The sequence below is a fragment of the Penicillium verhagenii genome (assembly GCF_028828195.1).
Source record: "Penicillium verhagenii strain IBT 33310 chromosome Unknown utg000013l_segment0_segment0, whole genome shotgun sequence".
Lineage (NCBI taxonomy): Eukaryota > Fungi > Ascomycota > Eurotiomycetes > Eurotiales > Aspergillaceae > Penicillium > Penicillium verhagenii.
In genome coordinates this window covers 1,108,459-1,124,480 of record NW_026643177.1, presented here as the reverse complement: position 1 = coordinate 1,124,480, position 16,022 = coordinate 1,108,459, and the positions used below count along the sequence as shown (strand labels likewise).

Below are 16,022 nucleotides of genomic sequence, written 5' to 3'. Positions count from 1 at the left end.
TGGAATAAATTGATTGGATTTGGTTGGGTTTGATTCATTTCCGTGTCTTTTGTCCTCTTTGCCAATATTTTTTTAATGCTGGGTTGTTAAAGCAGCATAGTAAACAACATTTGAATGAAAGTGGAGAAATCCAAGGTAAAGTCCTCGGTTCAACTTCCCCACGAGTCCGGGGTTATCACATGTTAGGGGAATTCCGTCATCTTGATCCCAGAACCTCCACATTCCCATACTCCCTCTTCAACGTCCACAGGCCATGCTTGTCTTGGATTCTGGGTGATTTTGTCGATTTGTCGATCAAGTCATCATGGCGATTCAATCTAAGCTATTACCCCCCGACCGCTCCATCAAGCAGATCCTCTCCAGCCTCACCTCCCTCTACCTCCGAAACCGCACGCGCATCTCCCGCGGTGTATATCTCGCCCTCTTTGCAGCCCTTGCAAAACGAATCCACAATGCCATTTCCGAACAAAAGGCCGCCTCTCAACAGGTGGAGCTGCGGAGACGCCCTGGCACTAGCAGTTTAGGCGACGATGAACAACCACGCAAGAAACGAGTGGAGATCAACCGGGAGTTCTTCAAGAGCTTGCTCCGTCTGTTGAAGATTGTCATACCAGGATGGCGCAGCAAGGAGCTAAGGCTTCTTGTAAGCCACAGCGTATTTCTCGTTTTGAGAACACTGCTGAGTCTCTACGTCGCCGAGCTCGACGGTAGACTCGTGAGCAACCTCGTGCGGGGAAAGGGCAAAGACTTCTTGCTTGGGCTTTTCTGGTGGATGATTGTGGCTGTTCCGGCAACATTTACAAACTCTATGGTGAGCCTCTGATCTATTTACTTGGTGTATTACACTTTCCTACCAAAAATGCTCTGTTGCGACCGTTGAAAGTCTGCTAATCTCACCGTTCTTCCTCTAGCTCTCCTACCACCAATGCAGACTCGCCCTCAGCTACCGCAAACGCTTGACCGACTACATCCATGATAAATACCTGTCGAATATGACCTTTTACGCCATCTCTGCCCTAGATGATCGAATTAAAAATCCTGATCAGCTTGTCACAGTTGACGTGTCGCGTTTCTCCGACAGCTTGGCAGAGCTGTACTCAAACTTGGCCAAGCCAATCCTCGATATGGCTATTTATAATTACTCTTTGTCAAAGAATGTCGGAGGCGAGGGCCTCTTCATTATGAGCTTGCTGGTCCAGCTCTCAGCTAACGTCATGCGCATGTTGACGCCGCCGTTTGGCAAATATGTCGCCGACGAAGCCCGACTAGAAGGCGAGTTCCGATTCCTTCACTCAAGGCTTATTGACTATAGCGAAGAGGTCGCTCTTTATCATGGCCATGAGGCTGAGAAGGATACCCTCGACAAGGGATACTTTACCTTGATTAAACATGTGAATCGCATTTTGCGTCGGCGCTTGTACCATGGATTTATGGAAGATTTCGTGATCAAATACTTCTGGGGCGCCCTCGGCTTGATCCTTTGCAGTGTGCCGGTATTCTTTAAGATCCCTGGTCAGATCGCCCAGACCATGGGAGACCGAACAGAAAGTAAGTCTGGCTATTTTCCCGGTCGGTATGCCTCCTTCTAACCCTATGGCAGACTTTGTCACCAATCGACGGATGCTGTTGTCTTCCTCTGATGCTTTCGGTCGTCTCATGTTCTCGTACAAGGAAATCTCGGAGCTGGCAGGTTACACAGCCCGCGTTTCATCCCTGCTCGAGGTGATGGATGACCTGGTTGCAGGTCACTTCGAGAAGAAGCTGGTGTCGTCGGCTTCGACCGAAGAGAATGCAGCAGTCCTATCCGGTCGCGGTGAAATTATGGAGAGCAGTTCTATCGAGTTCACCGATGTACCAATTGTCTCACCCAACGGAGACGTTCTGATCCGCAAGTTGTCCTTCACTGTTCACCCGGGCGATCACTTGTTGATTGTCGGACCCAATGGGTGCGGTAAATCCTCTCTATTCCGCATTTTGGGCGGGCTCTGGCCAGTCTATGGAGGATCGGTCAAGAAGCCTCCATTCCAAGACATTTTTTACATCCCACAACGTCCCTACCTATCTCGCGGGACTCTCCGACAGCAAGTCATTTACCCCGATGGCGTGCGTGAGATGCGCGCCAAGGGTGTCACTGATGCGGACCTGCATGAGGTCTTATCGGTGGTCGAAATCGCGTCAGTCGTCGATCGTCCTGGCGGCTGGGACGCCGAAGAAGAGTGGCGCGACGTATTGTCGGGTGGTCTGCAGCAGCGCATCGCGATGGCCAGACTCTTCTACCACCGGCCAAAGTTTGCCATTTTGGATGAATGCACATCGTCTGTCACTTTGGAAATTGAGAAAGTCATGTACGAAACGGCCAAAAAGCTTGGAATCACTTTGATGACAGTCTCGCATCGTCGCAGTCTGTGGAAATATCACAAAAAGATTCTGCAGTTCGATGGACAAGGCAGTTACATCTTTACTGGGCTGGATTGGGAGCGACGATTGAAATTGGAAGAGTAAGCCAATCCCTTGATGACTTGAAACTGTGCCTGTTGCTAACCTCGTCCAGTGAGAAAGAAGAACTTGACTTACAATTGCGAGCCGTCCCCGAGTTGGAGCGACGAGTTGCCGAACTAACCGCAATTTAGATTAGAGCGTTCTCTGTAATTTAGCAGTTTATTTCTATCTCATGACACAAGCGAATATGATCTTATAGTTCTACATCTTTCTTTTTGTTCCCTCTTGTCTCCACCGATACGACCAAATATGGAAATGTTCCTGTCTATGACCGCATTCTCCACTACTGGTATCGAACCCACCAATCCCATTGAACCGTCGGCATCGGAAGCCATTTTCTGTCGGGTTTTCGGGCCTGGAACGAAGCCATTCACCAATCACATCACACATCTTCGGCATTGTCTGTTCATCCGAATCCAGCACGTTCTGTCACCCCCACAAAGGCCAAAACTCACAGACCCCACTATAAGACTCCCTACGTCATCCAATGCCTTATCTTGTTCTGGTTCGCCACGAAAACCAGGAATGTGAAGCGCATCGTGGCTTTTTTTCACGTTGGAAACTTTTCAGACGTCCATATATCTATCCTAATCTTACCCTCCTGAACTTTCTCTTTCTTCATAACAATATCCTTTAAAACAATCATCTCGCGATTTCGCATTGATAGACGGCCAATTGACAATGACCAACGCCAACTTCAATCCCCATCCAGCTCCGGCTGCGAACAACAGTCAGAAGAGAAAGATCATTATCTTTTCCGGTAAGCATCCAGATTCCGACATGCTAAAATACATCTAGAGTCCAAGAAAAAAAAACTAACAATCTCTCCCTGGTATCTATAGACTTTGACGGTACAATCTGCATGCAAGATACAGGCCACATCCTGGTCGACAACCACGGCTGCGGCACCGAAGCCCGCGCCAAACTCGAGGAGGAATTAAAAAATGGCACACGAAGCTTCCGCGAAGTCTCAGAAGACATGTGGGCATCCCTGCACGTCCCCTTCGACGACGGCTTCGTCGTAATGGAAAAGACCATCGAAATGGACCCGGGCTTCCGTGAATTCCACCAATACTGCATCGCGAACGGATTCCCCTTCAACGTGATCAGCGCAGGACTCAAGCCTATTCTGCGCAGAGTATTGGATACGTATCTTGGTGAAGAGCAGGTACGTTCACTTCCTATTCCCACCCTTTTCCCAGCGAAAAGAACCCCTCCCCCCACCACAAAAATCATTCAAACTAACACCACCACCCTTTCCAGTCCTCCACAATCGACATCGTCGCAAACGACGCAACCATCAAACCCGACGGCTCAGAATGGAAGCCCATCTGGCGCCACGACACAGAACTAGGCCACGACAAGGCCCAATCCGTGAACGAAGCGCGAATCGCCGCGCAAGCCGAATGCGAGCCTAACGAAATGCCGCTCATCGTCTTCATCGGCGACGGCGTCTCGGACCTGGCGGCCGCGCGCGAGGCGGACGTTCTCTTCGCGCGCCGCGGTCTGCGGCTGGAAGAGTACTGCATTGAGCACGGCATTACGTACACGCCGTTCGACACTTTTGCGGATATCAAGCGCGATATTGAGAAGCTTAGCGCGGAGGATCAGGCGAAGACGGGCGGTGTTGGAAAGCCCGTGCGGTATAACCCGCGGGCTAATCTTTGGAGACGGATTTCGAGCAAGGAGGCGGTGCCGACGCTTATGGCTGCTGCTACGCCTTCGAATGAGGAGAAGATGTTCCTTTGGCCGGAGACTTTCTCGGAGTCCAAGCCTGGAACTATTGAGGAGGTGGTGGAGCCTGTTGCTGTATAGGGTCTCTTTCTCTTTCTCCGTCTCTTTTTCTTCTTTTTTTCTCTCTTTGGGTGGATGATTTAATGGTGTACGAAAGTTTTTCTTTTTTTATGGGATAGAAGTCGTTATGGCGATAGATATTCAAATATTACACACATAGTTTGGTTATAATAAATTCACTCTACAAAGTCAATACATACCAAAAAATATGTGCAGTCTATACCTATCAACGGAAGCCCTCCAGGGCCGAGAAGAAAGCTTTGAAATTTGAACCTTGAAAATCAATTGCTGGTTTAAGAATGTTCTCGATTGAAAATGCAATGAACGCGACAACGATGAAAGCACATAGCACGTATGACAGGCACAGACTATTAATTAAAAATGAACACGAAAAGAAGCGCAGATGGGACTATTTCTCGACAACGAGAGGCTCAACGTTCCAGATACTATCTGCGTACTCGTTGATAACGCGATCCGTCGAGAAGAATCCCATGCGCGCGACGCTAGTGATGGACTTGGCAAGCCACTCATCCTGCTTCTGGAACGCCTCATCAACCATCTCGTGGGTGGTGATGTAGGAGTTGAAGTCGTCAGAGACAAGATAGTAGTCACCGTGTTCTTCGATGGATGAAGACAGGGCTGAGAAGTCCTTTGCATCACCGAACATGCCGCCCTTGATGGCGTCGAAGACCTTTGCAAGCTGAGGGTCAACCTGGAAGTCGCCGTAGACGTGGCGATGGCGGAGTTCTTCCACGTCTTCGGCAAGGTTTCCAAAGAGGAAAATGTTCTGCTCGCCAATCTCACGGGTGATTTCGATCTAGAAAGGGATTTAAAGATTAGTTTGCTTTTCTTCGATTAGCTTGATAGGTTGAACAACGACTCACATTGGCTCCATCGCAAGTGCCGATGATCAAACCTCCATTCATCACGAACTTCATGTTGCTTGTACCACTACCTTCCGTTCCGGCAGTGGAGATATGTTCGCTGATATCGGAGGCCGGGCAGATAATCTCCGCCTTGCTGACATTGTAGTCCTCAATAAAGATGACCTTCAACAGGTCTCCAATGTCCGGATCACGATTGACCACAGACGAAACCTTGTTCACAAGGTGAATAATTGTCTTGGCCATCCAGTAACCTGGAGCAGCCTTACCACCGATAATGGAAACACGAGGAACCACTTTCTTCTTCTCTTCAGGCGACATCGCTTTGATGCTCAAGTATCGGTGAATGATTCCAAAAATGTTGAGCTGCTGGCGCTTGTACTCGTGGATTCGCTTAACTTGAACGTCAAATAGAGAGTTGGGATTCACCTTATATCCAGTGGTCTCCTGGATGAACCTGGCTAGTCGCAGCTTGTTCTGAGATTTGATTTGGGACCACTCAGCTCGGAACTCCTTGTCATCGACAAAAGCTTCCAACTTGTCCAAAAGGGTCAAGTCTGTCAAGAACTCATGACCACCAAGCTTCTTTGCGATCAGGGCAGACAGGGCCGGGTTAGCCTGGTGCAACCAACGTCGAGGAGTGACGCCATTCGTGACATTTGTGAAACGATCAGGTCCGTAAATATCCACAAAATCTTTGAAAAGAGTCGACTTGAGGAGGTCGGAATGCAATTCAGCAACACCATTGACCTTGTGGGATCCAATGATGGCCAGGTATGCCATCCGCACCATCTGCGGGTGAGATTCCTCAATGATGGAGACTCTTGATAGTAGCTCACGATCATTGGGGAATTTCTTCTCGACTGTCTGCAAGAAGTAAAGGTTCACATCGTAGATAATCTGCAGATGTCTTGGGAGCAAATTTTGAAGTAAGGGAACAGACCACTTCTCCAAAGCTTCTGGCAGAACAGTGTGGTTGGTGTAGCCAAAGGTATTGGTTACAATACTCCAGCCTTCATCCCAGCTCAGACCCTCGATATCAATCAAGATGCGTTGCAACTCAACAATAGCAAGTGTAGGGTGAGTGTCATTGAGCTGGATGGCCACCTGATCGGGGAATTCGCTCCAAGCTCGCTTGGTCTTTTTGAATCGACGGACAATATCATGCAGAGATGCAGCGCACCAGAAGTACTGCTGCTTCAGACGAAGCTCTTTGCCTCGCTCCAGATTATCATTGGGGTAGAGAACAGCGGAGATAGTCTCGGCACGCTGTTGATCCGCCACGGCGCTTTCATAGTCACCGGCATTGAATTTCTGGAAATCAAACTCTCCAGAGCTGGCCTTGCTGGACCACAGTCGAAGATTGTTCGTTGTCTTGGTGCCATAGCCGGGAATTGGTACGTCGTACGCAACTGCTCGGACGATCTCTCCATCTTCCCAGGAGTGCTCTAACTTTCCACTTTCACCTTGGTACTTGCGGACGGTTCCGTAAAATTGGATGTCAACAGTGATTTCGTGTCGTGGGAATTCCCAGGGGTTGTTGTCAAGCCAATAGTCAGGAATCTCCACTTGGTATCCATCAACAATTTCCTGTTTGAAAATTCCGTAACGGTAGCGCAGTCCATATCCCCAAGCCGGATAGTTGAGTGTGGCCATACTATCCAGGAAGCAAGCCGCCAAGCGCCCAAGACCACCATTTCCCAGAGCCGCATCATGTTCCTGACTGATGACGTCTTCGACCCGGAAACCAAGATCCTTCAACCCCTCTGTCAAAGAGTCAGTGGCTTTCTCCATAGCAAGGTTTCAGCATCACGAACCTTGGGCGGCCTCTTTCTGGCCTACATTAAGCATAGCATTGTCCAAGGCACGGCCCATCAAAAACTCCAGAGAGAGATCTACCGCAAAGGTCAGTCATCATCACAAACCCCGATATGAGTACAATGCTTGGAAGCTTACAGTAAACTCTCTTCTGATCAGCCAGCGTCTGACGCTGCTGAGTTCGGTTCCACTCAATAATGAGTCGATCCCGAAATGCAAGGGCCGTTCCCGAGTACGCGGCACTGCCAACCAGACCCCAGTAAGCAATCCAAATCCCGAAAGTGGACCCCACGAATTACAAAGATACGTACTGTTCATCGCAATTGTACATGGAGCGAGCCAGCGTTGTCTCAATATGGCGCACGAGTTCTTTCTATAAGATATGTATGGTCAGTTTGGAATGCATCCAGCAACCAGCTCCTTCTTCGGGGGGACCCACCTGGAATTCCTCTTTGGTCGTGAACTCAGAAACGGACTGTTAAGGTATGTGAGCTTATATTCAATGACCTCACCACAAGCTGTAACTGTGTGAACTTACATTTTCGAGCCATCTTCACGCGAGAGAGCTCTCAAGTCAGCATCAGGGCAAGCTAATCACCACTAGAAGGAGAAACGACTCACGCCTCTCGTAGCGGCTCAGGAATACTGGCTTCCACACTCTTAATATCGGCGGCACCAAAGCCGGTAGGAGTACGCTTGTGCTTCGGGCGACTAAATCCCGGTCCAACAGGACCTTGGAGGTCTGCAATGGGCGCACCAACGGAAGGGCGACGTTCACGACGAGCTTCCGACATGATGAACAAGATGAAAAAAAGAAGAGGAAATTCCAAAATCAGGCAAGATTCAGGTAAAGGCCCCGATCAAGTTGAAGGTAAGAGAAAAAAAAGAGAGAAGAAAAAGAGAGGAAAGAGGGGAGTGCATGGTCACACCTTGGGTTTTGAGAGGGGTTGGGTTTCGGAAGTGCAGGATACGAAAAGTCGTCCGAGCGAACATCGCTCAATGCGGATTTTACCAGGGTCACTATAGTAACTCTTCTTTCTTGGCTTGGAAGGAACATGCACTCCGCAGTCGTAAGTTCTTTCCCCGCTGTAAATCGTGGGAGTTTATACGTCAGATGTATAGCTCTGGTGGGGAACCACTTGAGTCTGGATCCTATCAGGCTCGAGTACATCGCTCTTTCCTCGCGGTCCGTGCTGCTACTTTTGCCTTGCTTTCACAGTATGCACTTTAGTTAGTATGCATCCCGTCTCACATCATGCCACTCGTGTGCATTGGATGCTAAAATCAGCAGGTTTGAGGTTTGGCGTATTTTCGGGTCCTGGATATGAAAGAATCTATGACCCGTTGACGTGCTAGCTTCCTTTTCCGCGATGTGGTACTATTTGATAGGGCTGCATTTTACTTCCTGTTTCCTGATCCTTCGGTTATACTAGGTTGACAAATCTCCAAAAGTACCATTTTCCAAAGGTCTCCATTTGACAATCTCCCTTTCTTCTTACAACTTGGTTTGCATCCATATAGTTTTCATGCAAATTTTCAGGAGGATGGGGCTACTATCAATCGCAAGGGTTGAACAGTCATGTTATATAAGGCAACCACAATGTATCCAAGAGAACGAAGATCCCCATGTTTATTTCGAAAGATATGAAACGGTCCTTGAATAGTAGGTTCAATCCGCTTACCGCTGAAGCGACCAAAGGGTACATATAGTTCAGGTAGATAAAACATCATGCATCAAATCGCTCGAAGGCGTTGATTGCTGCAACGCATTGGAAATTTGAGCTCAGCAGACACAGCCAGGAGATAAAAAAAAAACAAAGATATGAAAAAGCCAATCCGCCATACTATGCATCAGGTAGGCTGGAAAAAAAACAGATGTGGCAATATCAAGATAGTGGATCACAGTATGTCAAATACTCATTTCGATCCCCAGGAACGGTTAAAAAAAGAATTGAATCAAGGGTCAGAAGTATGGCAGTGGCACTACCGAGAGGGGGTACGCCATTGACTTTTGGAGGCAAAAAAGACCCTTGTTCGGGGTTGAACTTGTAAAAAAAAAAAAGAAAGATCCAAATCACAAAAGAATAATAAGTAACAGGAGAGAGGTTAAAAATAGCCTATTCCCAGCGACGCCTGAGATCCTATAACCCACAGATCTGTCTCGAGGAAGAAAACCGAGAACCTCCTCGTAGATACCAAAATGGGGGTATCATTAATCAGCGCCTGGAATAATATCCTAGGATGAAGTTGCACCGTAAACGCCTGTAACTGAATCGAAGCCAAAAGCGAGAAAATGAAGGGTCGAATGTCGGGGGTATGGTTGATCGTAAGTATAGAAGATAAGATGAGAAGGCCGGTTGAGTAGAAATGTTCTTCCAGTTGTGGGAGAACTTGGGGGGAGATATGAAAGGCCGGGATGAATGTAGGTTGCATGTCAATTATAGAATACCTGAATCCTTCAGGGCATTCTGTAGAATTGTTTCCTTGACAGCCGCGAAAACCAGTCGGATATTGGTGGTGTCGGTTGCTTGGGTAAGGCTGGAATTGAGACTGGCATTAGAAAATGGTCTCCGATTGGGACAAGTTGGCTGGTAAACTCACTGTGGATATAGGTTGAGGTGTGCTCGATTCACTTGGTTGAATCGCCAAAGAAGATACTTCGCCGCACGATTCACATCATTTCCACCAGAATAGTCAGGGAAATAATTACTCAGGGGAGACCGGGGAAGTTTTTGCCGGAATAGATCGACTTTGTTCAGGAACAAAATGATACTTGTTCGCATGAACCATCGAGAGTTGACCACAGAGTCGAAGAGAACTAAGCTCTCCATCATGCGATTCTAAATATAGTGTCAGTACCATCGCGTATAAATATTGAATTCAGTTGTCTTACTTGATTGCTTTCTTCTAGCAACATCTGATCGTATTCACTCAAAGCGACACAGAAAATGATAGATGTGACATTCTCGAAGCAGTGAATCCACTTCTTGCGTTCGCTGCGCTGGCCACCCACATCGAACATGCTGCACGGGCCGTTAGCGATTGTGAAAGGGGGAGGGGGGAGCGATATCTAGCATTCACATACTGTATGCTTAATTGACCCATGGTAAATCTTGTCTCGTAGATACCTGTGGTCTTGGTTCTTGCTCGAAGGACATCTGATACGTCGGGGATGTAGTCCGGTGATGTTATCCGCTTCGCTTCGTCGAAAAAGCTAGATCTGGGTTAGCGTTTGAAATTTGAACGCAAAAGGCCAAGGTGAGAGCATACTATGGCGCCGAATCCATGAGATAAAACTCATTCTGGCGTTCCAAAACCGTTGACGTGCACGGATCATTCCATAGGTAAGCCACGGCGTCTCCCACTTTAGAATCCAACGGCATATTGGGATCTGCGTCGACATGATATTCGTCCAGGAAGGTGAGGTAATCCTGAACCTTTTGGCTAGACGGTTCGAGGTTAAAGAGACGGTATCCCTCGATGAGAGCCTTGGCGCAATCGAGGAGATTCTTGTAGACGGTCAAGCGATACAGAGCCAGCTCCTCCACAGTGTAGCCATTCTGGTGAATAATTTTCATCTGCTTGACAATGGTGGATTTTCCACTCTCGCCAGAGCCTGTGATTCGAACGTCAGTCAATCCGATTGATTACATAGCTGGCCAACGAGTGATCACCTACCAAGCAAAAGGATCTTGCATTCCCTGCGTAACCGCCTGGAGTCTTCCTCGAGCTTCCGGTCGATCAACTGGCTTTTCTTCTTCTGTTCCGCGTCCCCCGCGACTTCGCCGCTAAAGCATGCACCCATGGTTACGAGTGGTTCTCACAATCCCAGACCAGCAGGGATGAGAAAGACCACGTACACCGCGCGCGGGAGCGATCGGTGTCAGCCGGGATGGCCGAAGCCTTGGGTTGGTTGGAGGAGAGTCCCGCCACAAACGGAAAGGGAGAGATGCAGCGCAGTCCTAAAACTGGTAGGAGAAGGCTCAGTGGCGATAAAGGGGGTTTCTTCGGCAGTGAAATTTGGTGAAGGTAGGTAAGGCGGGGGTTTTGAACGTTGAAAGGGTTTCGGTGGACTTGCGACAGACGAAAGTTTCGCGGTGAGCCAGCGAGTCCGAGATGTCGGTATATGGTTTGGGTGAGTGGTGGGGGGAGAGGGGATCGGAATTGTCGATGGTTATTGTCTGGTGGCGTTGGTGTATATTGTCAGTAGGTCAAGGGTAAGTGAGAGGAGGTTATAGGGAAAGATGTCAAGTCAGTGCGACCATCGTCATGCTGGGGTGAGTGGAGATGCCAGGAGGGAATTATGGGGGTAAGAAACGTGAGTCTTACGCCGTTTTGCCCGTAATTACGCCCTCTTTTTTGAGTTTTCTTACCACTAAGATTACTTCTAATTCCTTTTTTTCCCGCTAATTCGTTGTAACTTGTACGCATAGAGTTTACTTGGGGCCAATGTAATTTTCAAACGTTTTCTCCTTTTCTTAGTGAAAATTTGATTGAAAAAAAAAGGGAAAGAAAAAGCGGCTTTATTCTTTCACTGGGGGCCGTGTCAGGGTCACTTCACATACTGGACGAGGGGCGAGCTATGAACCAAATATTTTACAGATTTGAGGCTGACTGATTTTCATGCATGATGCATCTCAGAATAAGCTAGACTTGATTCTTGTATACAGGCAATTCAATTATAAAAAAATCAAAATATGTAAAAAGAAAATTGAACCAAAACTGATGGGATGTTGAGGCTCCGTTGTACTCCGTACTCGGTAATGTACTATGCCTCGTGGACAGCTCGTATCGAAAACCCACCGGAGCTTGGAGTGGAGAGTCGTGACGCACATGGGGGGAAAGCAAATCGGTATTAAGGTATCGCTCCAGTTACGTTGAGTAATTATGGCCTCAGGTGGATATCACGTGCACTGGCGCACGTTGCACTTGGCACGTTCTGACATGACAAGCATACATGGAACAATGACAAGAAAAGAAAGAATTAAAAAAAAAAGCAAAGAGCTCAAAAGATGAGACATTTACAAAGGATAACATTGAGAGAGTCAAGAAGCATCTGAACATCTGAATCATTCAAGTCGATCCATATACTACTAGTACATAGTCAACATTTCAATACCGAATTAAACGGTCTCTAGGTTGCGGTGTAGGCGTGGTACCTACAGTAGCAGACGATCGTCGATATTTATGTCCGAGATCTCACTCGCCCTAAGCTCGCGAGATGCCCCCTCTTTTTGGGCATGAAACATTTCTCAAGTACAGCCCCATAAGAAATGCCTTTGTTTCGTGCAGTAGTGTGTTCTTGGTTTCACATGTCACCTCGACTGCTTGAAATCACCGTTGATTTTCTCGATTCAAATGTTTCCAAAATTTATTCTCGGAAACACATTTGAATTCTTTGATCATTTTAAACGCTGCTTTCCTGTTTTCAAGTTTTGATTATTGACTTTCTTTTCACCTAAGGTTATAACTTTAAAATTCAACTTTTTATCGAGATTAACGCTCCAGATGTCGGGTACTTAAATATATATAGGTGGCCACCAAGATATATATGGCACCTGGGCGCTATCTTTTGTCAAAAAAATTGCTTTTAGAATGTATCAATCAAATAGATTGATTCAAATGAACATACATGAAAATGCCCACTACATATACTCACTGTGCATTTGTACCCGTTACCCGTGGACGAACTACCCGAAGTCCACCCCAGGTGCCCAGATGTCGGGTCATTTATCTGAGACAACAAAAGTGATTCTCTTGAGCCCTCCAAGAGTGAAAGTGTCAACAATATTGTCCAGGATCTTGAACACATTGTTCCTGATCATTCTCAAGTGCTTCAAGTATGGAATCTGTCTAGATTGGATTAGGTGCTCGTCAATCTGCAACATATGCAACATTTCAATAGAGACTGAAGCTACTATGTGAAGATTGGCAGTACTGAAGTGTACTAAGCATATCTAATGAGGGGAAAGCCAACCTTGGAAAGGGGGCCCAAGCCTCAACAAAGATACCAAACGAATGGCAGCCGCACAACGCAGCAGGTGCTAAAGGACAAGGCTAAACGCGGCATTTCTTAAGAACCGTAAGCCGCTAAATTCGGGTTTCCAAAGATTATTAAAGAATGAAGATCTTGAATCTTTAACGGTCTTTTATTTTCAAATGTTATTTTTATTTTTATTTTTATTTATTTTTATTAATTTTTTTTTTCTTGTTCCTCACCTTCTCATCTCATCAACCCCCATAGATCTACATCTCCACGGATTGTATATATAGCCTATAACCAAGCAGTCACTTATCAAAGGGAATTGAAATCACGGATCATTGGACCGGTCTGGCCCTGGCCGCGTGGTTGGTGGAGGAACAAATCTGGAAACAGGGAAACAGGGCACACAACCCTCCGTTGAAAAACCCAAGGTCCATAGAGCACTTCGTATTCAGGGACAGGATAAAATCGGGTAAAATAGGTATAAGTAGATTAAAAGGAATAAAGCTATACTTAGAACTATTATCCATCAGTAGATGATAAGTTCGAGGGGAAAAAAATCAAAAAAGCGTGTTTTCTCAAAGATCGGTGTTCCCCAGCTGAGTCAGCCACCAAGAAACCTGCCTGCCACCATCGCGAACGTCATCGGCCTTGTTTTCTGCTTCGCTGAAGGGCCCTTTCCCCACACCACTTTCTACCAGCCCACTACCGCCCCTTTCTCTTCTCGATCATCTTTTTTGCTTTTGTGCTGTTTCTGTCTCTCTTAAACTTCAAAATCTCTCTGTTTACTGTTTGAATCCCCTCCACCCGACAACATGGCGGAATTCGTGCGGTCCCAGATCTTTGGTACCACCTTTGAAATCACTAGCCGGTGGGCATCACCCAGGCCTGAGAGCCAAGAGAAATTCCATCGCGGTAGCTAATTTTCTTAGGTATACGGATTTGCAACCGGTGGGCATGGGAGCCTTCGGGCTGGTCTGGTACGTTCATCTTCTATATCATGCACTTTGCGCTGATCTCGTCGCTAATTTCAAATGTCTTCAAATAGCTCTGCGCGAGACCAATTGACCGACCAGCCTGTGGCAGTCAAGAAAATCATGAAGCCCTTCAGTACTCCCGTACTGTCCAAGCGCACCTACCGCGAGCTGAAGCTGCTCAAGCATCTCCGTCACGAGAATGTAGGCTGACCCCTCCCGACTCGCGGGGTTCCCGGAGCGCGCGCGTGCGTACTGACAATTCCCCATAGATTATCAGCCTGAGCGATATTTTTATCTCCCCACTCGAAGACATGTGCGTCTCCTAATTTCGATCATGTTACACCAGTATATCACAAAATTACTCCATACTAAACTATTACAGTTATTTCGTCACCGAGCTCTTGGGAACTGATCTGCACCGCCTTCTGACTTCTCGGCCCCTTGAAAAGCAGTTCATCCAGTACTTCCTTTACCAGATTCTGGTAAGTTGCACTTTTTCTTGGTTTCCCCAAAAATTGTGCGCAACGCCACTAACGACTGGAAAAAGCGTGGCTTGAAATATGTCCACTCCGCCGGTGTGGTTCACCGAGACCTCAAGCCTAGCAACATTCTCATCAACGAAAACTGCGATCTGAAGATCTGCGACTTTGGTCTCGCGCGAATTCAGGACCCGCAGATGACTGGCTATGTCTCCACACGGTACTACCGAGCCCCCGAGATCATGCTCACCTGGCAGAAGTATGACGTTGAGGTGGACATTTGGAGCGCAGGCTGCATTTTCGCCGAAATGCTGGAGGGAAAGCCACTTTTCCCAGGAAAGGACCACGTCAACCAATTTTCCATTATCACCGAGCTGCTGGGCACTCCTCCGGATGATGTGATTCAAACCATTTGCAGCGAAAACGTGAGTCTATCCAAATTTGCCCTGCGACCAGAAAATTTGAGGATTTCTTTTGGCTAACGATTACAATGAACGTAGACCTTGCGCTTTGTCAAGTCCCTCCCGAAACGCGAGCGTCAAAATCTGGCCCTGAAGTTCCGGGGTGCCGATTCCGACGGTCCGTCTCCACCTCACTTTGCTCAACTTTTAAAATGTCGAATAACCACTAACATCATTCTACAGCCGTGGACTTGCTTGAGCGAATGTTGGTCTTTGACCCGAAGACACGAATCCGAGCTGGAGAAGCGCTGGCGCACGAATACCTTGCTCCCTACCATGACCCCACAGATGAGCCGGTCGCTCAAGAGAAGTTCGATTGGTCATTTAACGATGCGGACTTGCCCGTGGATACCTGGAAAATCATGATGTAGGTGGCGCGTCCAAAATTTCCATGCGTATATATTTTTGCTGACAGATGGGTTTAATAAACAGGTACTCCGAAATCCTCGATTTCCATAACATCGAACAAAACACCGAGGCGGGTCAGGCCCTCGTCGCTGGTGGAGTGCAGCCACCACCGCAGGCTTTCGCATAAGGGACTATTAAGGGGGGATACTCGTTTTCATCTTTGTTTCATCTATTCATTATGTTTTCTGTCTTGGGTTCTCATAGGCTTGAAGCCTGATCCATACACTTGGGATTTCTATGCAAATTTGGCGTGATTTTACTTTAATCTTTCTTGCTTTTTTCCGTTTCTTTTTCCTCGTGTGGCCTGCCATCAGTTTGGAAGCCATTGTCCATACCTACTTCGGCGTCATCAAGAACGGGTTGGTTGGTGATTAGGGAGGGGCGAAATCATGGGATGAATTAAGCGTTGTCCGACTGGTTGACTTGGAAAATACCTGTTTCAGTCGAGTCAAGTAATTGCACCTTTAATAAAGTATTACGATGTGAGACTACATCCAAGTAAATCAATATTGAGATAACTCTTCAATCTACTATGATTCGCTTAGATGTCTAGCCTCAAACTTTGCACGGATTCAAATGTTGATATATGCAAGCACAACACCTGGGCATCTACCTGGGTAAATGCCAACCCCATTAGTGCAGGAATCTAGTATCTTAAAATCTTGGAAGTTTATATTGTCCCATCAATTGATGCCCTCAAGTTATACCAGGGATGAAGG

General features: G+C 47.2%; 5 protein-coding genes across 5 annotated transcripts; 3 read left to right on the top strand and 2 right to left on the bottom strand.

The window, feature by feature from the left end:
- Positions 1 to 304: 304 nt before the first annotated feature.
- N7466_011667 (ATP-binding cassette long-chain fatty acid transporter PXA2) lies at positions 305 to 2,630 on the top strand (the record flags this gene model as incomplete). The annotated part of the gene is made up of 4 exons (XM_057171056.1): positions 305 to 811; positions 912 to 1,548; positions 1,601 to 2,498; positions 2,552 to 2,630. 4 exons carry the CDS (start codon positions 305 to 307, stop codon positions 2,628 to 2,630), a joined length of 2,121 nt encoding a protein of 706 aa, XP_057015777.1.
- A 550-nt stretch (positions 2,631 to 3,180) lies between these two features.
- N7466_011666 (Pdp3-interacting factor 1) lies at positions 3,181 to 4,314 on the top strand (the record flags this gene model as incomplete). The annotated part of the gene is made up of 3 exons (XM_057171055.1): positions 3,181 to 3,259; positions 3,342 to 3,667; positions 3,763 to 4,314. The coding sequence occupies 3 exons, from the start codon at positions 3,181 to 3,183 to the stop codon at positions 4,312 to 4,314; spliced, it is 957 nt and encodes a 318-aa protein (XP_057015776.1).
- A 388-nt stretch (positions 4,315 to 4,702) lies between these two features.
- Positions 4,703 to 7,789, bottom strand: glpV (glycogen phosphorylase; the record flags this gene model as incomplete). The annotated part of the gene is made up of 8 exons (XM_057171054.1): positions 4,703 to 5,110; positions 5,178 to 6,943; positions 6,995 to 7,072; positions 7,134 to 7,237; positions 7,307 to 7,368; positions 7,435 to 7,470; positions 7,534 to 7,546; positions 7,617 to 7,789. The coding sequence occupies 8 exons, from the start codon at positions 7,787 to 7,789 to the stop codon at positions 4,703 to 4,705; spliced, it is 2,640 nt and encodes an 879-aa protein (XP_057015775.1).
- Positions 7,790 to 9,433: 1,644 nt separating this feature from the next.
- Positions 9,434 to 10,800, bottom strand: gpaB (guanine nucleotide-binding protein subunit alpha gpaB; the record flags this gene model as incomplete). Its single annotated transcript, XM_057171053.1, has 6 exons — positions 9,434 to 9,533; positions 9,597 to 9,835; positions 9,889 to 10,018; positions 10,081 to 10,209; positions 10,266 to 10,611; positions 10,674 to 10,800. The coding sequence occupies 6 exons, from the start codon at positions 10,798 to 10,800 to the stop codon at positions 9,434 to 9,436; spliced, it is 1,071 nt and encodes a 356-aa protein (XP_057015774.1).
- Positions 10,801 to 13,793: 2,993 nt separating this feature from the next.
- sakA (mitogen-activated protein kinase HOG1) lies at positions 13,794 to 15,430 on the top strand (the record flags this gene model as incomplete). Its single annotated transcript, XM_057171052.1, has 9 exons — positions 13,794 to 13,849; positions 13,911 to 13,958; positions 14,027 to 14,156; positions 14,225 to 14,268; positions 14,338 to 14,437; positions 14,503 to 14,859; positions 14,935 to 15,013; positions 15,079 to 15,262; positions 15,328 to 15,430. The coding sequence occupies 9 exons, from the start codon at positions 13,794 to 13,796 to the stop codon at positions 15,428 to 15,430; spliced, it is 1,101 nt and encodes a 366-aa protein (XP_057015773.1).
- Positions 15,431 to 16,022: the final 592 nt, after the last annotated feature.